General features: G+C 37.6%; 4 protein-coding genes across 8 annotated transcripts; 2 read left to right on the forward strand and 2 right to left on the reverse strand.

The window, feature by feature from the left end:
* The first annotated feature begins 670 nt into the window (after nucleotides 1-670).
* On the forward strand, nucleotides 671-3419 carry LOC125187250 (clathrin light chain 2-like). Its single transcript, XM_048083805.2, has 3 exons — nucleotides 671-1085; nucleotides 2514-2667; nucleotides 2765-3419. Exons 1-3 carry the CDS (start codon nucleotides 751-753, stop codon nucleotides 3170-3172), a joined length of 897 nt encoding a protein of 298 aa, XP_047939762.1. The 5' UTR covers nucleotides 671-750; the 3' UTR covers nucleotides 3173-3419.
* A 389-nt stretch (nucleotides 3420-3808) lies between these two features.
* LOC125189996 (cold-responsive protein kinase 1-like) lies at nucleotides 3809-6039 on the reverse strand. The gene is made up of 6 exons (XM_048087200.2): nucleotides 5955-6039; nucleotides 5448-5560; nucleotides 4848-5058; nucleotides 4533-4767; nucleotides 4289-4439; nucleotides 3809-4135 (listed from the first exon to the last, which is right to left on the reverse strand). Exons 1-6 carry the CDS (start codon nucleotides 6037-6039, stop codon nucleotides 3809-3811), a joined length of 1122 nt encoding a protein of 373 aa, XP_047943157.1.
* A 3643-nt stretch (nucleotides 6040-9682) lies between these two features.
* LOC125187587 (mediator of RNA polymerase II transcription subunit 16-like) lies at nucleotides 9683-18909 on the forward strand. Of its 5 annotated transcripts, none has more exons than XM_048084213.2 (16): nucleotides 9683-10250; nucleotides 10453-10521; nucleotides 12137-12225; nucleotides 12480-12592; nucleotides 12786-12887; nucleotides 12976-13060; nucleotides 13517-14113; nucleotides 14483-15092; nucleotides 15246-15325; nucleotides 16137-16219; nucleotides 16331-16567; nucleotides 16703-16874; nucleotides 17023-17543; nucleotides 17880-18056; nucleotides 18177-18530; nucleotides 18615-18909. In XM_048084213.2, exons 1-16 carry the CDS (start codon nucleotides 9937-9939, stop codon nucleotides 18753-18755), a joined length of 3744 nt encoding a protein of 1247 aa, XP_047940170.1. In that variant the 5' UTR covers nucleotides 9683-9936; the 3' UTR covers nucleotides 18756-18909. The 5 variants fall into 5 exon arrangements, with proteins under 5 accessions (XP_047940170.1, XP_088914348.1, XP_088914346.1 ...); XM_089058220.1 differs by lacking the exons at nucleotides 9683-10250; nucleotides 12137-12225 and adding exons at nucleotides 11560-11637; nucleotides 11765-11842 and having other exon boundaries at nucleotides 10463-10521; XM_089058223.1 differs by lacking the exon at nucleotides 9683-10250 and adding an exon at nucleotides 11560-11842 and having other exon boundaries at nucleotides 10465-10521; nucleotides 12503-12592.
* A 78-nt stretch (nucleotides 18910-18987) lies between these two features.
* On the reverse strand, nucleotides 18988-20296 carry LOC125200013 (stem-specific protein TSJT1-like). The gene is made up of 4 exons (XM_048097821.2): nucleotides 20019-20296; nucleotides 19697-19937; nucleotides 19481-19601; nucleotides 18988-19391 (listed from the first exon to the last, which is right to left on the reverse strand). The coding sequence occupies exons 1-4, from the start codon at nucleotides 20222-20224 to the stop codon at nucleotides 19207-19209; spliced, it is 753 nt and encodes a 250-aa protein (XP_047953778.1). The 5' UTR covers nucleotides 20225-20296; the 3' UTR covers nucleotides 18988-19206.
* Between the last annotated feature and the right edge of the window lie 588 nt (nucleotides 20297-20884).

Here is a 20884-nt window from a genome sequence, read left to right on the forward strand (position 1 = left end):
TCAACGAAAACAAAATTATCGCAAGTTTGTTTTAAATACAACTTTTTTATCGTGTTCCCACGAAATTTCATTTGCAATCAATCTATAAGTCTGGAAAATTCGGAAGAATGAATTTCAATGAACTAAGGAATAGAAGAAGATAAGGCATTTAGCAATCGGCAATATAGTTAGTTTTACAAGACTAATAATAAGAAAAGAAGAGAAAAAGGCAAATATCTCCTAAAAAAAATGCATGCTATATTTTGAAATAGGTGCAAATTGGATCACAAATAATACTAAAATGCCGTCTAATTTAATCCCAAACTGATATTTCTCCCTTGCTTTATTTTAACGTTTCACTGATAGCCAGACAAACATATAACACTGAATTGATATCAATAATTATGGTTGGAGAAAAACTCCCTTAAATTACCTAATAAGATAAATACACCGTATGTAAATATATGTATCTAGTCTGTAGTTTATTCAATTGTAGTGTCATTTGAGACTATTTAATTACTCCATTATTTAATATAAGTTGTAGTGCCGTTGATTAATTAACACTAATTGTGAAGTAACAGTTCCACCTTCCTAAACAAATCGGAGATAATTAAAGATAGTTTTTGTATTTCAAAAAAACAAGATCTCTGTTCTGTTTTGACGCCAATATATACAGACGCATCAATTCCTGCATATTTATACGCATTCTCTATTCTTCACACCAAACGGTGAGAGAGAGAGAAAGATCAGCGATTTGGAGAAGAGAGTAAAATGGCATCATTCGACGCTTACAGCGTGAACGGCGGGTACACCACCTTTGATGATTCCTACTCCTCCGTCTTCTCCTCAGCCGACGCGCCGCCGTACTCCGCTGAAACTGACGAAGTGGCTGTGGATCATCATGCCAACGGCCACGATCCGTTCGGATTCGGGTCAAGTGATCAGCCAGTCGGATATTCCGGCACGATTCCTATCGCTAATGGCAATGGGAGCTCTCCCTTTGACATTGGGGGAGATGCACAGGGGATTTTCAGCTCGGACGGACCGATCCTTCCGCCTCCAGGTGATATGCAGGAAGAAGGATTTGCTCTTCGGGAGTGGCGGAGGTTAGAATTTTCTCTATTTGTTATTCTATTTTGCTATTCTTTTACAATTTTTTCTGTTGATTGCTCAAATGTATAGTTTGATCTGCCTTACACTGTTGCTGGATGCGTGTGAGAATTAGAATCTGAGGAGGATCTTTCATGATCGAAGTTACTTTCAATGATCAATGATTATTTATTTGTTTATTTGCTTAATGTTAATGATCTGTGTTGAAAGTTGGATCTCGCTGTAAAAATTTGTTCCGGGAAAGACAATTGTTTCCTGATAATCCTTCTAATTGAATTGAATTTTATTTCAACCGTAAGATCTCCATTGCTGCAACTGCTTATAGCTTATGAAGATGTGGCTTTAGAATCAAACATGGTAGGATTGGAATCGTTACATGAAGGACATTTATATAAGTTGTTGTCGACTACTTGTTGTGATTTTAGCTTTTCAAATGCAAGCTTAGATGTTGATGGAAGGTATTATTTGGGCCAAGTGATCTTCATGATCTTTATCATGTTAAACTTGGAATATATTGATAAAGGGAAGTAGGAAATGGCAGAGAAGAGCCTGTTTTGGATTTCATGAAATCATACTGCCCAAGCTTGAGATGAAGAGTCAGCTCAAACTAAGACTAGCAGTTACATTTTCATTGGATATTTTAAGAAACTTGATTCAAAGGTTTTAGATAATAGTAAATGCTCATCTAAGAAGGTGTATGTATATATATTGAATTATATTGCATCCTCAAACTATAGTGCAACATATATCTATTTTCTGATCAATATTGAAAGAAGCTGAACTACACTGTTTCAAAATGTTACTACTGCTTCTGTTTATTGAGACGTAGGGGTTTATTCATTTTGTACATCCTTCCTCGTGTCCAATTCATATCAGTCAATATATACGACATCTATTTGATAATCTTTCTCTAGTCTCTATTTGTCAATAAATCTATATGAACATTGTTTTCATCTGAAAGTTATTCTGTAATTCTTTTTTACTTTTGCATCCATCCTGTCATGCCTATCCTCTTGAGTACATGCAACAGTGGGGGCACCCCTCAACAAGTTCCACATTCGGAATGATTTTTTACTTTGTGCTGCAGTTAATTTGTAGAATATGAATTTCATTTTAATGAATGACCAGTTGAACAATGATGTAAAATCTTAACCAAGTCAAGATGGGACTGTGTTGAAATCTTTGATGAATAGGTGTTACCAGCCTACCTGTACTCCATATCTTTTTATATGGTTCTATTAATCTGTGATAATGTTGATACAAAACGTTCTCTAATTATAGACGGGTTCAGATTGCCTAGTTGAACAATGATGCATAATTCTTGACCAATGGATGAATAGGCGTTGCCATCCTACCATTACTCCATGTGTTTTAAGAGTTATATGAATCTGTGATGATTTTCTAATCATACAAGGGGGATGCAGGCAAAATGCTATTCGGCTAGAGGAGAAGGAGAAGAGGGAACAAAACATGCGGAGCCAAATCATAGAAGAAGCCGAGGAATATAAACAGTCGTTCTTTGAGAAAAGAAAGCTTAATATAGAGACTAACAAAACTACCAACCGAGAAAGAGAAAAGGTTTGTTATGGAGATAGCGAGCATGTTCTTCTTTCTTTTACCTGGATGACTGAAGCAAGTGTAACAGATGTTTCTTATGATTTTCTCAATTAAACAGATATCCCTTGCCAATCAAGAAAAGTTCCACAAAGAGGCTGACAAACAGTACTGGAAAGCCATCGCAGAACTCGTTCCCAACGAGGTGGCCAATATTGAAAAGAGGGGAAAAAAGAAGGATCAAGATAAGAAGCCATCAATCACAGTCATTCAAGGGCCCAAACCTGGTAAACCAACTGATCTTTCGAGGATGCGTGGAATATTGGTGAAGCTCAAGCACAATCCCCCCGCCCACATGCTACCGCCCCCGCCTGCTCCTGCCAAGGATGGGAAGGAAAACAAGGACGCGGAAAATGCCAAAAATGCTGCTCCTAATCCTGCCAAAGAGTCGACAGTCGCCCCTGCCAAGGGTTCTGTGCCAGACAGTGCTCCACAAATGGGGGTAGAACATGCTGCTCCAGCCACTTAACAGCCAGCTAAATAACTGGATAAGTGTTGATTTTTCTAAAATCCAATTTTCTCATCAAGATTCATTCTTTCTCCTTTCTATGTCTGCCATTGCATTTTCAGTGATGCAAGGGATGTGGAATTTTACCTCTGTATCCAGCATTTCTTTGTTGTTTGATTCATGATGTTTGTTGCTGTAAGCCTAGTGTTGAACTATCCCGGTATCGTATTCGTATCCATTCTTCCAATATAGTAGTATGATTGATCCATTCCTGTCTTTATTACCCTACCCCTTTCAATTGGATTTGTGTCCTTGCATGGGAGAGAATATCAATTATTGAGAGACAATGTGACAGCAAATCTGGTTGTACCATGGAACAATAATGTAATATAGTAGTTGGAAGAATAGTATGCATAAAATATAAGAAAATCTCCAGAATCCGTGAGATTCATGCCCCCCTCTATTGGTAAAAGCTAATCACAAACCACCTAGAAGCCAGAAACGCCTCATGCAAAGAACTGAATAACAAAGGGTATAAATATCATTAGCGCGAAAGGCCAACATAAAGTGGCCCTTGGAAATTAATGTGAACTCAACTAAGCTGTCGTTATCGAATTTTTGATGCTCAATCAACACACTGATTTCAGCTACTTAACTTTATCTTGGGGCTACCTCAGTGGTTGTGATGGGAAAAGAACTCATTTGGTGACTAGTTGAGGTGTCACTCGACTTATTCTTTGACACCATACCACTTTTCCGGCTTGAACCTTCGAAGAAACCAGGAGGCGTGAGTTGATCTTCATTTAGTCTTACATTTCTAGAAAGCATCTCGGTGACCTGGCTCATCAATGGCCTCCTGCTTGCATTAGCTCGAGCACAGAACAAGGCGACTTTCATATACCTGACTACCTCATCCTTTGGGAACTCCTCAAGTTCGGGATCGACAAGATCCAGCAATTTCCCTTCTTCATAAAGCTCCCAGGCCTAGGAAGCAACCATTATACATCACCAAAAGGAGGAAACAAACTTTACCAAGTAAAGCGATATAACAGATTGAACAAGTAGAAATCGAACCACATAAACTTTATATTAGTATAGATGCCTGTGATATCAAAGTAACGAGAAAATGATACGCACCCATTCCATTAGTAATTTACCGCCACCTCCATAATTAGTATTTCCACTACTTCTACCGCTTACAACTTCAAGTGTCAGAACTCCAAAGCTATAAACATCAGCCTTCAGAGTTAACTGACCGCCTAAAACATACTCTGGCGCCAGGTAACCGCTGGAAGGAACAAACCAGATACACATTTGACATTTAGCTACTATTGCTAAAAATATATGCGATTAGAATCACAAGATATAAAATGAAACATACGTTGTTCCTGCTATTTTTGTGCTGATATGAGTAATATTATCAGGAAAAAGCTTAGCTAATCCAAAATCTCCGATTTTTGGTTGGAGGTCCTCGTCCAGATGTATGTTACTAGCTTTGATGTCTCTATGCACAATGTGAGGCACAAGTTCTTCATGAAGATATGCAAGCCCTCTTGCAGTCCCCATGCAAATGGCAGACCTTTTCTCCCACTCCAATTTTATGGACTTCCGAAAACCTGTGAATACACACTGTGTAAGCTGAACATCCAATGGACAGTAGAAAATTCTTGCTTCAAGCTACTAATTACTAGCTTACCCAATAGTGCACGATCGATGCTACTGTTTTCTAAATATTCATATACCAAAATCCGGTTACGACCATAAACACAGCAACCGAGCAACTCAACAAGGTTTGGATGCTTGACATTATATATGGTGTCTATCTCAGTCATAAACTCCCGTTCTCCTTGTTTTGATTCAGCTGAAAGCACCTTCACAGCAACTTCTCTTCCATTTTTTAGGACCCCCTAGGAAATATCAATGGATATAATAAGAAATAAATAGGCTATCTTAAAACTGGGACATAACAAAATTATAGTGTTAAAAAGATACACTAAAATTATATACATAGTACAACATCCTGTGAAAAACACTCCCTCATTGAACCTAATTAAGACCTCTAAGAGATGTACTTTTAAGTGATACCACCAATAGCTGGACATTTAAAAGCAATAAGTAGGCTCCAAAGTGCTAAATATATGAATGAAATTTGACTTTATATCTAAGGTCAAGCCTCTTTGACAGTAATACCGAGAATAGTTACATTTTAATAAAACGATAATGCATCGTTCAGTCAATCAGCTAAACAGTTTCGATGTACGTGTGAAGGGAAACAACATGTTGCATTGAGTGACACCTTGTAAACTGTACCGAAACCTCCTCTTCCTATCTTGTTACTTCGATGAAAGTTGTTTGTTGCTCCTACCAGTAAATTGTAGGTGAATTTTTTTGTCTTTGCAATTGAGACCTCTGCACCATAATGCATCTAGAATATGTTAGAAAAATGACAGAAAATTAGGCAAGGTGCCCAACCAACCATAGTTATCCAATCAAGGTTCAAATGTTCAATCTTCAGCACTTACTGCCCAAAAACTTAAGGTTCCTAATTAGACTGCAAATGCAACTCCACTGGGCTTGCGCATACGAACTCACACACCCTCATGCAGCATGATACCAGCGATAACACTAGGAGGAATTAATTAATTAATATCTGTTTTGTTGGGTGTTAAATTCAATAAGTTTTCCAGGTTGTAGAAAGATAATGCAGACAGCACTTTTCCAGTGCAACTCCTAGATCTTCATTTATCCGAGCACGACCGATTCATAATATTTTTTCCATACAACAGGTTTATTAAGTATTTACCTTCTTCAGCTTGTATGGATTCATTAGCATGCTTGTCGCGTCTCTTTGGTATCGAAGATGAAGTACCAAAGCAGCTACAACTCATTTCCTCCTAATCCAACTCAGGTGACTTTCGATCTGGACAACAAACGACCAAGACATTTCCATTAGCCATCAAGTTTGCACCCACATTGCTTCCAAAATCAGCTTTCTTAGGCCTGCACACATTTAAACATCACAGTAACAAGAAAAATCTTACCACGATCTTATATACTCCAGAAACGAAGTTAAAAAATTGTCTGTTTCTGCAGATGGATACAAGTGAGTGATTTAAATCTTTACTACAATGCAAAGCCTTCACTTCATACTACGTAATGCATCTCAAGTCATTCAAGAAAACTATGTGATAATAGGTGAGTGATTAAATTCCCTGAAATTTATCGCTGAGCCATATATAGGAAATTTAGATGTTTGAATAGAAGTTATGGTGATTGATTAACCATTTGAGTTATATGATACCTATAACGTATAGGTTGACACTAGTAACCACATTTTAAAATCATCCGCATACTGATTTTCTATCACAAACACACACACACACACAAAACACACAGTGGCTTCAAAAGATTTCAATTTTTCTTTATAGAGTACTTTTTGTTTCTACTTTCTAGTTTTCCATTTCTATGGTAATTTTTGGGGGAAATTTTTTATTGTTGGTTTATAATTGACGTATTAGTTATTACTCCCTCCGTTCCCCATTAGGAGTCACACTTTGACCGGACATGAGTTTTAAGAATGTAAAGAAAAGTTGGTTGAAAAAGTTAGTGGAATGTGTGACCCATTTTTTTATATTGATTTTATAATAAAATGTGAGTGAATTGAGTTAGTGGAATGTGTGACTTACTTATTGTTTATGGTAAAAATGAAGTGTGACTCTTAATTGGGGATGGACCAAAATGAAAAAGTGTGACTCTTAATCGGGGATGGAGGAAGTACATTCAATTACTTTCTAGTTTTCCAAGTTTTGAACATAATTAAGTAAATTACATTCAATTACTCCATATAATGTTATTGTAATTACAAAAATAAACAGAAAAAGAAAAGTCAATGTTGTCAGGCTGTTCGATATACCTAAACCGTTTGATTTGTACGGAACATATGAATATCCTTGCTCATGGTTTTGTTTTATTTCGTTTGATCAGAATAAAAACGGGTAAATTAGTTACTTTTGTCCTAGAAAAAAATATTACTCCCTCCGTCCCTACGTAGTTGAGCGTATTCATTTTTTAGTTGTCGCACTATAGCTAAGTTTTTTATTTTGGTAAAAAATACGAACTTTTATTCTCTCTTACTTTACTTTCTCCTACTTTATTCTCTTTTCAACTGCCTAACTTTCCTACTTTATTCTTCCTTACACCTAACTCACTTTTAACACAATTTCTTAAAATCATGTGCCAAAAAGAAATGTCTCTACTACAGAGGGACAAAGGGAGTACATTTGTTTTAATTTGTCCCACTAAAGATATAACATTTCTATTTTAAAAGAAAAGCTCTCTCATATTAATATAAAAATTATATTTTTTCTCTTCACTTCACAAACAAAACAAAACCTCCTAAATTCCCGTATCATTCCAGTGACATCTTTTATGCGACGGATGGAGTTCTATATTACTCCCTCCGTTCCACAGTAGTGGAGACATTTCTTTCTGGCACGGAGATTTAAGAAAAATGTGTGTAATGTATTAAATAAAAAGATAATAGAGGAAAAAGTAGAGAGAATAAAGTAAGAGAGATGGGAAAATAAATTAGAAGAAATGTGTTGATTTTTACTAAAAAGATAAATGACTTCACTACTATAGAATGGATGGAGTATAATTTTATCTCCCGCTAAAAACAACATACAATATATATACTCCACCCATTTTGAAAATAAGAACTTTGAAAAAATGATACGGATTTTAATGCAAAATTGATAAAGTAGTAGAATTAGTATTAATGAATTGTAGAGTCCATTCTCATAAATGGAGAATTTCTATTTTTATGAAACAGAATGAATAGTTTTATAGTCATAAAAATATGGATCTCAATCATGTTATGGTCGGCATATAGAGAAAATGAACTTTGAATCAAACTCCACACTCATTTTAACATGTTATAATTTTTTTTTTTTTTTTATCGTGTTGTATTTGTTTTACTTTGCAGATGTAAATATTCACAATCTAAACATATTTGGTTACTTATCGGTAAATGTTGGAATGTCTGTCCGAAAGTTTTCTTATATGAGGACACTAATGACATTGGTGCGACTTAATGATTATTACTCCCTCCGTCCGCGATTAGGAGTCTCGTTTTTTCTATTTTGATTTGTCCACCAATAAGAATCACAAACTTTTACTATAAATGGTAAGTGAGTTTCTTATTCCACTATTTTTTATACGGAGTATTTCTTAAAATCTCCACCGAACTCAATAGAACTACTATTCGTGGAAGGATTAATTATTTCTTAATCTTCGTAAATAATATTGAGCATGAGATATTAATTAAACATTGCTTTGATTTATTAAAAGATGTAGATTTTTCATAACTCATAGTATATTTAGGAAATGATTAACGTTTAGCGGTATTAGGATTATTATTGCAGTGAATTGTGTATTCATAAGAGTCTAATTTGATAATATCCTCAAAAGGTGTTCATAAAATATTTTATTATTAAAGTAAACACGACTAATTAAAATTTATTGATGAATATAAATGATGTTTTTGTGCTAAACCACACTTTGATAGAAGATGTTAATTAATTATTTCAGATATCAAATTTAAATTTATGCTCAAATTATTAGTAAAGGTTCAACAGGCGTGGCTCAGTCTTAGCCTCTTCAGTTCTTTGATCGGACTCATTATAATAAGACTAGACATAAACCATAATCCTGTATTATCCAATTTTCAAAAACTTCCCTTTGGGAATTTCAAATTTTCACTCTTCTCCAGAGTTGAAGTCCTACTTTCTTTCTAGTCGAGTCATATATAACTTAATAAACTCTGCCACACAAATGTCAAATAAAGAGTTTGTGGAAAACAAATACTCCAAGATTCGCCATAGAGTACAGAAACATCATGTGAAAGAGTCGCGGTCCATGCATAATTCTTTGGAAAATTATCAATAGTATGTTTGACTAACTTTAAAAATCATGTTTTGGAATTTAATTATTTTATACCCCTTCCGTCCCACCATAAGCGAGACGCTTCAGTTTTGCACTCGTGTTGAAAAAATGATTAAAGTGGCGAACATGTAAAGTAAGAGAGAGAACAAATTGTTCGCGTTCTATGCATGCAATTGTTCAGTGAATTAATCTGATTTGTTAGTCTTGCACTGCAAATCCTAACAAAGCAGGTTAACTCTATCAGATTGTCGGACTATTTTATGAGCCATTTGAGTCATAATTTGTCAGGTTACAATTATCATTTAAATTTTAAATTTCAGGTTTCGGCCCAACCTATCAAATCAACCCGATTCAAAATTTCTTACAATTTTAAAAATAATACAAAAAAAAAAATAAGTGTTATTTTTACTCAAAAACTATTTTTCTTTACAACTCTCAAAAAGGCAAAATACACAATTTTCTAGTAATAATTATTTTTAATTTTCATATACAATAACCATAAAAGTCAAATAAAAAAATGAAGTAAGAACAACTTTAAAATAATATAAATTTCAAAAAACTAAGGAGAAGTGGACAACAGACTTATCAGAGAAAAAGCAAAGCAAAGAAAGAGAAAGAGCGGAAAGAGGAAGAAACACAATCAGCTGGGATCTGCTCACTTGTCTTCCCCTTAACCCCCAAATCCAATCATCCCGTCCACCCCTTTCCCTCTCCCTCACTACAGTCATTCCTGTCGCCTTCAATTGTGACTTTCTCACCTCTCCTTTCACTCTCTCTCTCTCCACCTATACCAATTATACTAGTATATATTAGGGTTTTTGGTCAATTGGTGTTCTTTCTAAATGAATGACACCACCAATTCCAATTCCAAGCAACCCCCACCGGACCCACCTCCACCATCAGCCACTAACGAATCCGACCTCCAGCCATCTTCTCCTGGATCTGCCTCTTCCGATAAAGCAGACGCAGGGGAGGACGAGGAGGACGTGGTGATGACGGAAAAGGACACTCCAGTAGCTGCGCCTGCCAACTCCACTGACGATTCTGTGGATGATGATTCCGCCACCCCAGCCACCGTTTTTCACATCAAGCTTAAGCAGCCAAAGTCGAATTTGCTGCATAAGATGAGCGTTCCCGAGCTCTGCCGAACCTTTAGGTGTGTTTTTGAGATTAATTTTGGTGAATTACTGGTTGTAACCATTCTCAGTCAGTGTTAATTAGCTTTGTTGGACTATTATTCTTATGTTTCGTGAGGGTGTGTGTGGATGATTTGGTGCTTTTTCCTAAAACCGTATTTTGCATCTCAAATAATTTCCTTTTCTCTGTCTTATTTGATATTTGTGTTGGTTATCTTGCAGTGTTGTTGCTTGGTGTGGGAAGTTGAATTGCATAGCTTGTGCATCAGAAACCTGTGCAAGAATTCCGAGGTCATGCCATAATATTTTGCACCTTCTTTCTATGCATCTTAGTCGCACCACATATCTATTCAAAGATACTTTCTTCAGCCACTGCTTTATTTGAACATTTTTTTTCTTGCACAACATTATGCTTCTTTGCTTGTTTTGATATATATCTTTAGAGTGTGTTCCAACTGAAGCCTACAAAAGAAATTTCATATTCCCAACTATTAATAGTACAATAGTTCCCATACTCCCTTGGTGGTTACCACTGTCACAGTGCCTCATGTCGTAAAACAATGAATAACCTTGGTTGAATCCCTTATCGTAGGAGACTAAGTGGACATGTAAAGGATTAGTTTGTGTTTTGATTTATTGCTTTGTTTGGTTTCTTTACTTCATGTTCTTGGCTATATTGTGTGTTTGAATGGTTGATCACCACACGAGCATGTCTATTTGCTAAGCCAAGACTTGAGAGATGGGGTTTGACTGAAGAATAGGAACATAGAGAGCATAGTTTCAATAAACTGAGGGGTTGAGAGGGTAATTGTAATTTAGATCCTTGGTGCATTTGGGAGTTTAGTTAGGGGACTATAGCTAAACTTGAGACCAGGTTAGGTGATTGGAATTATAAGACTCAATTGGTTGAGTCTAGAGTTGCCTATTTGCAAGTCTATAGAAGTCTAGTTCTTAGAAGTGTTGTTAGGGGCACGTGGCACCGGGCGTAAAGATAAAAACTCGGGGCGAAGAGCGAGGAACCCCACGAATTGAAGCTTGCTAATAGAACCAGCATGAGTTTTAAGAAATGTAAAAGGAAGATAGTTGAAAAATTTAGGGGAATATGATTCCTACTTTTTTATAGTATTAGTTTTATGTAATAAAATTTGAGTGAAATATGATTTAATCTTTAATAGATTTGATTTAGATTAAAATCTTTAGTAAATATGATTTAATCTTCTACGTTCTCTATAAATAATCCTCAAACAATTGAAGAGAGGTATCCAACGGATCAATTACTTTATGTTCGACAAGTGCCGTGAGATTTGGTTTTTGTTCCTCTCTGGTCAGTGACTTGTCCCTTTCATGGACGGATGTACATGGAGTGTTGGTGGGGCATTTTCCCTTCCTCGAAAGTTTATAGCAATGGTATTTTTCTTCAAATTTGAAAATTTATTTTATATTTTCCTTTAAATGCTCCTTCACATTACTACAAAACTCTATTTATAAACATATTTTTGCCCCTCCTTACGTCAAATCCTGGCTCCGTGTGGAGGTGTTTTTGATGCGTGTTGGGAAACGTTGGTTGGTTGGGCGGACGACGATCGAAAAGCCTGCAGCTGGCAATCATCATGTAATAATCAATATTGTATTGATCAATTTGATATTGCATTTTTCTGTGGCTAGTTTAAACATCTACTGGACAATGTTATCTATCCAGAATATGTTGCTCAATATATTGCATCTCTCTCTCTCTCTGTCTGTCTCTCTCCCCTCGTTTTGTATAAATGGCTGTTCTCTGCTCGATATATGCTGCTAGACTAGATAATATGACCCACAATGTTGACTCGTAAACAAGTTTGTAACTGTTGATAGTTGGAAATGCGTATGCTTTGTGCTGATGTATTATTCATTATATTCTTTATAGTTCAACTGCAAATCCTCCATTTTGGATCCCTATACATATAGTCATACCTGAGCGACCTACTGAATGCACAGTTTTCAATGTCATTGCAGGTATAGTCTCCGACTTCGCATTTTTATTACAATTTTGATGCATGGTTGAAAACTCATCTTCATTTTGCACCAATATGATGCTTCTTTCTTTTTCTATACTTTTTTGTTTGAGTGCTATTCATCTTTATAATAGTGAGAGTTTCAAGAGGACGTAGATAATGCTTACTAAGACAAATTGGTATCCTACTGTTTATTTGAAAGGGATGCTATCGCACTGTATTCCAACTAGATGGCTGGTTTATTTTTTTTGACAGATTCACCTCGTGACTCTGTTCAGTTCATTGAGTGGTCGCCTACTTCATGTCCACGTGCACTGCTCATAGCTAATTTCCATGGACGGATAACCATTTGGACGCAGCCTTCCCAGGTATACAAATATTGAGTCTGCTTGAAAATTAGTGGCCTTTGTCACAGTTGTAGAGCTGGATTGTGAGTGACAATGCATTGTGCTTGGAGCAGTTATCATCTACCATATATCCTGAGATTTTATTTTATTTTATTTTATTTTATTTCTGACTCATCTGCATTACAATCCTTTTGATTTGGTGCTTTCTGTTCAGGGACCGGCAAATCTTGTAAAAGAAGCTAGTTGCTGGCAGCTTGAATATGAATGGCGCCAGGATATTGCAGTTGTAACAAAGTGGCTCTCAGGAGCTTCTCCTGTATGTATACCTTTGATCATCTTAGATATGGAGAGAATTTAGGAAATATTTTATGACTCATGCTAACCTTTGTTTGTTGCAAAACTAGTATAGGAGACTCTCAGCTAGATCTAGTGGTTCCACCAAGTCTACATTTGAGGAGAAATTCCTTTCGCAGCAACCACATGCTCCAGGTTCATCTTTTGTTTTTTCCGCATTGTTTTCTTTGGTGTATATCGCTCTGTTATTATTTTTTGTTCATCTTTTTGTGATCTTGGCATCTTTGCAGGATATAGATAACTAAATTTATATATTCAGATACTCTTCTTTGCTGTTTCATAATCTATATTTAACTGAAAGTAGCTGCTGATGTTATATTTACAACAATTTTCAGAATCTATAAGGGTCCTCAATGAGTAGTAATTCTGAATTTCTAATCTTTGTTCTGCTGCATGTAGAAGGAAAATGACGAGGAAGAAACATTCATTTTGACTCTTATTAAGAAATAACAGCAATTGGAGATTACTCATCTTGATTCGAACTGTCTACTGTAATCCATTAGCCAAGTATAGTTAACCATAAGATAAGTTCCTTGATCAATCTTGTTTCTAGAATTACATCTGAGCAATTTTCTTTACATCTGGTGACAGCTGGTTGGCCAAATTTTCTTTGTGTTTGCTCTGTTTTCTCTTCGGGCTCTGTTCAGCTACACTGGTCCCAATGGCCACCCAATCAGAGTGGTGCTCCTTCCAAGTGGTTTTGCACCAGTAAAGGGCTTTTGGGTGCTGGACCTAGTGGAATCATGGCTGCTGATGCTATTGTCACAGATTCTGGAGCATTGCATGTGGCTGGAGTCCCCATAGTAAACCCATCAACTGTTGTTGTTTGGGAAGTAACACCTGGCCCTGGAAATGGTTTCCAAGCCATTCCCAAAACAAGTGTGAACAATGAAGTTCCCCCCTCACTCAATCCTCCTTCCTGGGATGGTTTTGCCCCTCTGGCTGCATATCTGTTTAGCTGGCAGGAGTATTTGTTATTAGAAGCAAAACAAGGTGTGAAAAAGACAGAACAGGATTACAGTGATGTGGTAATACTTCATTGTTCTCCTGTTTCCAACTTTTCTGCATATGTCAGCCCTGAAGCTGCTGCTCAGTCGGCAGCTACAACAACTTGGGGTTCTGGTGTCACTGCAGTTGCCTTCGATCCAACATGTGGTGGTTCTGTAATCTCTGTTGTGATAGTTGAAGGTATTTACTTTGATACTAACAGGCCCACATCTTTTTTTTGCCTTTACATTTTCACTTGAATTCTCATCAGCTGTGGACCTACATATAGGCTGATTTATGCTTGTTACATCCACTTTGAGTAACATTATTCATTATTCATTATTCATTATTCATATGCATGCGTTCTTTCTACAACGACATTTTTCGGGGAAGAGAGGGTCTGTGCCCTGGTCACTCACCTCTACATTAGCAACAGAATACAAGAAAAGAGAACACATTTGAGAGTGACAGAATACCTTTTGACGTTTTTACTGTAGTGGTGGAAATTATTTGTCAAGTTGTTGTGTGTTTAACTGTTTATCAAAATGTAATGGCTTTGAGTCTCTGCAGGGCAGTACATGTCCCCCTATGATCCTGACGAAGGTCCTTCTGTCAATGGCTGGAGAGTTCAACGTTGGGAATCATCTGTAGAGAATGTAGTGATCCATCAGATTTTTGGGAATCCTAGCTCTAATTTTGGTGGCCAGGCACCTAAGCAAACAGTTTGGGTGAGTAAAGTGAATAAATGCATACCAGCACCTAGTGAGTTCAAATGTCCTGGAGGAGTGGCCATACCACCAATCCGTGATGGAAAAGTAACTCCTGAATCTGGTGTTGAGAAAAGAGTCAGTTTTGATCCTTTTGATCTGCCTAGTGATATAAGAACGCTTGCTCGGATAGTGTACTCTGCTCATGGTGGTGAGATTGCTGTTTCTTTTCTTCAAGGTGGGGTTCATGTTTTCTCTGGTGCAAACTTCGCAGCTGTTGATAGCTACCAGATTAATGTTGGCTCCGCCATTGCTGCTCCGGCATTTTCTTCTACCAGTTGCTGTTCAGCATCTGTTTGGCATGATGGTAGCAAGGATTGTACTATATTGAAAATTATACGGGTGCTTCCTCCTGTTCCTAGTAGTCAAGCAAAAGCCAACTCTGCATTGTGGGAGCGAGCTATTGCTGAGAGGTATGTTGAGTAGATAGTTGAAAGGTGGTTCTGTTGAACATAATCCTACATTGGCTGATATATATTGACTCTGCCTGTATTATATTGAGTACGAATTGGTTTTGTAATTCTGCATGTCACACCTCTGAATCTTTTGACTTCATGCCTGTGTAGGTTTTGGTGGAGTCTTTTGGTAGGAGTTGATTGGTGGGATGCAGTTGGCTGCACACAGAGTGCTGCAGAGGATGGGATTGGTAAGAGAGCTTAGTTCCTCTATTCAGGTTGTAAAGTTATACTGTCCAAGTATACAGCAGCACCATAGGCTGATAGTGGAACAAAAGCATTCTCATGTAATCATGTCCCAGTGACAGGATGGCGCAAGTTTTGGCATGTTCAATGAACTGATAAGCATATGGGTCTGGAATAGAAACTAGTCATTTTGCACTCAGCCCCTAAAAACCAAAACAAAAAGGGAGAAAGAAAATTCATACTCCTTCCGTCCCATAAAAATAGGCCATATTTCCTTTTTTCCGTCCTGTGGAAATAGTCCATATGCATTTATGGCAACAATTTCTCCCTTTTCACTTTATCATTTATAGGCCCCACCATCCACTACACAATTTCAACTACTTTATCTTCTCTCTTACTTTACCAATTTGGCGATAAAACCCGTGCCAACTCTAAATGGCCTATTTCTGTGGAACGGAGGGAGTATTAATTTCCATTGTGTGTCAGACCGATTTTAATTGTCGTTGCAGAATTTGAATCCAACATCCACATAGGGGGGCTTTTACTTTTGGATGATAGCTTCGATTTACAATGCATAGGATTGAGTTTTGAAGAATTACATGATCTAATAAGCTCAAAGTATGTGATCGGTTACCCACTATTATTTTTATATATGCAACCTATCACTTAATGCAAATAGCCTTTCATGCACACCCTCCTACTAATATGGATAGGGAAAGAATAACTGGAGTGAATAAATAAGTTCACCTTAGTTGGATATTTTATGTTTAAATATGGTTTTGCTTCTTACTGATTTGTGTACAATTTACATTCCAGTATCGCTGAACAGTGTCATTGCTGTACTGGATGCTGACTTCCACTCCCTTCCCTCAACTCAACACAGGCAGCAGTATGGACCTGTATGTTAGTTGGTGCTCGTTTTCAATTTCTTGTTTTGATTATATGATAGAAAGCTGAGTGTAAATCTTTGTATGACTTGAAACTTACATAATATTTATCTGGAAATGCAGAGTTTGGACAGAATAAAATGTAGGCTTCTTGAAGGCACGAGTGCTCAAGAGGTTAGAGCCATGGTCCTTGACATGCAAGCAAGGTTGTTGTTGGACATGCTCGGTAAAGGAATCGAATCAGCTTTAATAAATCCTTCAGCTCTGGTGCAAGAACCTTGGCAAGCATCTGGTGAGACACTATCTAATATTGATGCTGATGCAATGGCTGTTGATCCAGCGCTTGTTCTAAGTATCCAGGTTTGTCTCTTTTAGCTTGTTGCCTTATCTTCTTGATATTCTTTATATTTCTTGCATTTCCCATGTGCAATTGACATGTATATGTTTTGGTGTTTCATTAATAGTGCCAACCTTAGTAACTGTGTGATGATTCAGGCTTATGTTGATGCGGTCCTTGATCTGGCTTCACACTTCATTACACGTTTGCGACGATATGCAAGCTTCTGTCGTACACTGGCAAGTCATGCCGCTACCTCAGGTACAGGTGGGAGTCGTAATTTGGTGACGAGCCCTACACAAAGTACTACTGCTCCTGCAACAACTCAGGGTAAGTATACAATGTTAGTCCCAGATATGGTTACAAGATTCTTGTCTGCATAAAAGAATTTTACTGCCCTCAGCTTGAGCGATAAGTGGGTGTCCTTGTCTTTTATTTTCTCCCGACCTTTGAATATCCTTGTGCGCTTCATCTTCAGCTTCACAAGGTGGAACCACAAGCTCCACAGGTAGTACTCAGATGCAAGCCTGGGTACAAGGGGCTATTGCAAAGATCAGTAGTACAAATGATACCGCTGTTCCAAGCACAGCTCCAAACCCTATAAGTGGCCCTTCAACATTTATGCCAATCAGTATCAACACAGGAACGTTTCCAGGAACTCCAGCTGTTCGGCTCATTGGAGACTGCCATTTCCTTCATCGATTATGCCAACTTCTGCTATTTTGTTTTTTCTTTCGGCGAACACAACTTCCCCGCTTTATTGGAGCTGCTCAAAGAAATAACGATTCGTCGGTCCAAAAGCCTCAGATTGGTATTTTGAGCAAATCAGAAGAAACCAACTCAATAACTGTAAAACCTGCATCGACTGCTATCAGATCAGAAGAAACACAGCCAAGGACTGGGCAGGTAGGAAATGGTGTGAAGGCACCCGAAGAAGGTCCAACTAGCCGGTCAAGATTAGGTTCCGGTAATGCTGGTCAAGGATATACGTTTGAGGAGGTACAGTTGTTGCAACATTTTATTTTCAAGATAGGGAAATGAACTAGAAATTCTCAGTTTTGCATGAGCAGTTTTGAATCAATAATCTTTTTCAATCTGAACTTCTTAATACTATAAATGTAGCATTACATCATCATGCTACACCTTTACTTGCTACTTGCATTTAATATTTCCATTATTTGATAAAAGACGATTGTTACCACAAGCAAGTAACATTACTAAAGTACTTATTTACTCATTGGGATGACGCATGGAGAAACTCTCTTTGATAATTTTGTTTGCAATTTACCCTGAGTTGCTTTGTTTATATCTTCGGTTTATATGATATCCATGCAGGTGAAAGTCCTCTTCCTTATACTTATGGATCTCTGTCGAAGGACATCAGGATTGCAACATCAACTGCCACTTTCACAGGTGGGGAGCAGCAACATCCAAGTCCGCCTTCATTACATTGATGGTAACTACACAGTTCTACCAGAGGTTGTTGAAGCTTCACTTGGCCCTCATATGCAGGTACATTATGGTAGATGAAGTTATACTTGTTGTCTGTGGTTCTGTAGCCCGAGCATTTTAAACTAATAAAAGGCATATTAATCACTGATATAATGGTCTTCCACTTATGCTGTACTGCAGAATATGCCCCGGCCTAGAGGTGCAGATGCTGCAGGTCTGCTTCTTCGTGAGTTGGAACTCCACCCTCCAGCTGAAGAATGGCACAAGAGGAATATGTTTGGAGGACCCTGGTCAGATCGAGATGGCACAAGTGTATCAGATGAGGGCACTAAATACAGCAGCTCATCTGAAAATGTAGATGCTCATAATGGAACTCACACCCTGTGGCCGAGAAAGCGCAGGATGTCAGAACGAGATGCAGCTTTTGGATTGAATACCTCAGTCGGCCTTGGAGCATACTACGGTATCATGGGATCCCGGAGAGATGTTGTAACTGCTGTCTGGAAAACAGGGCTTGAAGGAACTTGGTACAAAGTAGGTTGCCATTTATCATTGAGCTTGACCTCTCGTGTAATATCTTCTTCGTCTGTTGTTTCTGAATATCCTATTTGGTTGCAGTGCATAAGATGCTTGCGGCAGACGTGTGCATTTGGTTCGGCTACTACTCCCTCAAATCAGAACGAGAAAGAAATATGGTGGATCAGCCGCTGGGCATACGGGTGCCCAATGTGTGGCGGAACATGGGTTCGGGTCATCTAGTTAAACAACCACCTCTCTTTCAATGTAGAACATTTGGTAATGGTTTGCTTCACATTTTTCTGTATATAATGTAGGATTAGAATATTAATCTGTGTTTCACATCAATTTTGTGAACAAGATTTTATCATTAGTTTAAACTCTGGTTTTGTGATAATCAGCCATCTCATTCTTAAATCATCAACTCACTGATACTACTACTAATAATGTCATAACAACTACTCCACAAACGAAGTCCAGAACTAACACCATATTTACATTTGTAAAAATAATAATTATAATTATAATAATAAAAAATAGAACCAAAAACCCAAATTTAGGTTCCGACAACAGGGGATTAATAATCAAAGACACAATAAAGATCGAATTATTAAAAAAGAAAAACTAAAAGAAAAAAAAAAGAGAAAAGAAATTATGTGTGCTGAGTTGAAAAGAATGATGAGGATTGATAGGATCAGCCCCAGGTTGCCCAGTTAGCAGAACTTCCAACGCGGGGCATGCTGTTAACCTTAGAATATGCATCCACTGCGAAATACGATCCGCACATTGCGCCTTCGCTGTCGATTCTCGGCATCGCCTTCATCTTATGCATCGGGTGCTCGAAGCTTATCAATCCTTTATCGCTATGGTACAAGCATCCTGCATTTTCCAATTTCTCACCTTACTAACCAATTTACTAATTAATCCTAGATTTGATTTATCAACACGAGTATATGATATATCCATACCAGGTGGAAATGGAGCATACGATTTTCTGCAGCTCGCTTTTATAAGGCCGACATTATCCGATATCATCACCGATCCATCGGACGAAACGCCCCAAAACAAATTCAACGCCTTATCGGCACCCTACATTTCAAATTTTTAAAAACACACCAATTCGTAAAATCAATTGAACGAGACGACGATTATGAGAGATCGAGAAAACGCATTCGACTGCTTACGAGAGCAGCAAAGACAGTGCCATATTTGTGATCGTAGATGACAAATGCGAAGCTGCCTTCGAGCTCCTTGAGGACCTGATGCGCGGGCATGGGGCTGCGGTCGCGGAGAGTCCGGTACGCCTCGATCACAAACAGCGCCTCATTTGCGCACTTTGTCAGCCCGTACTGCTTGTTCAGCAGGCACAGGTTCTTCAAATCCCCCATGAAAATGCAGTACACGTCATCCACCCCCGAGAACAAGCTGCGATCATCGCCACATTTCAAAATTCAAATCAACCAAACCAAAATTCATTCAATCGTAAGGCGATTGTGCCGATTTTACCTTCGATAGCGGGTAAACTGAGGTGCGGCGTGTGCTAGGGCGGCCTTGTCGACGAATTGAACGGAGTAGGCATTTTTGGGGTTTGAATCTAAGAAATCCTTCAGAGTGTCATCTGGAGTCTTGGATCTGACGGAGGCTGCCGTTGGGGCTGGGCTGTGTAGCTCGCGCGGTGGATCAATCACGCCGTTCCTGAATATAGACAGCATTTTTACCAATTTAATTTCTCTCTCTAGAGATGGAAATGGTATAAATAAAAGCAGATGGATGAATGGGAAATGCATGGATGGATAAGAGGAATTTGAGTTTTAAAGACGTGCGTTGGAGCGCCAAATTCGGTTGTAAAACCAGGAAATGGAAATGGAAATGGAAATGGGAAATATTTAGTACTACTATACATTAATAGTATTATTTATTTTATTTTATGGATTATTTATTTTGTTTTTAGCATCCCCAAAATTATCACTAACTTCAATTATGCAAATTACTTAAAAATCATGATTTGTTTTGTTCATGTTACATTATCTTGATACCGACTATGTGGTTTTAGTCTACATTATTTATATGTACAGTATTTATATTGACATCAGTAGTTCTAGAACTAACTTTGAATAAATTAATAAAAAAGTAAATCGGGTTTTGATCTATAATTTTAAGTTATTAAAACCAAATTAAATGAATAAAACCAAATAAATTATACCAAATGAGGATTAAATAAGAGTGATGTTAACAAAGGGTAGTGATAAAATGCAAATTTTATATAATGTACAAACTTCAAACTTTTCAATACAGTGTCAACACAACATCAACACAATATCAACATAGTGTAGGATTTCAAGATTTTAATGTCAACACATGTCAACGCGGTG

Source organism: Salvia hispanica, chromosome 5, assembly GCF_029641045.1.
Source record: "Salvia hispanica isolate PSC_SH4W2 chromosome 5, Shi_PSC_v1, whole genome shotgun sequence".
In the NCBI taxonomy this organism is placed as follows: domain Eukaryota; kingdom Viridiplantae; phylum Streptophyta; class Magnoliopsida; order Lamiales; family Lamiaceae; genus Salvia; species Salvia hispanica.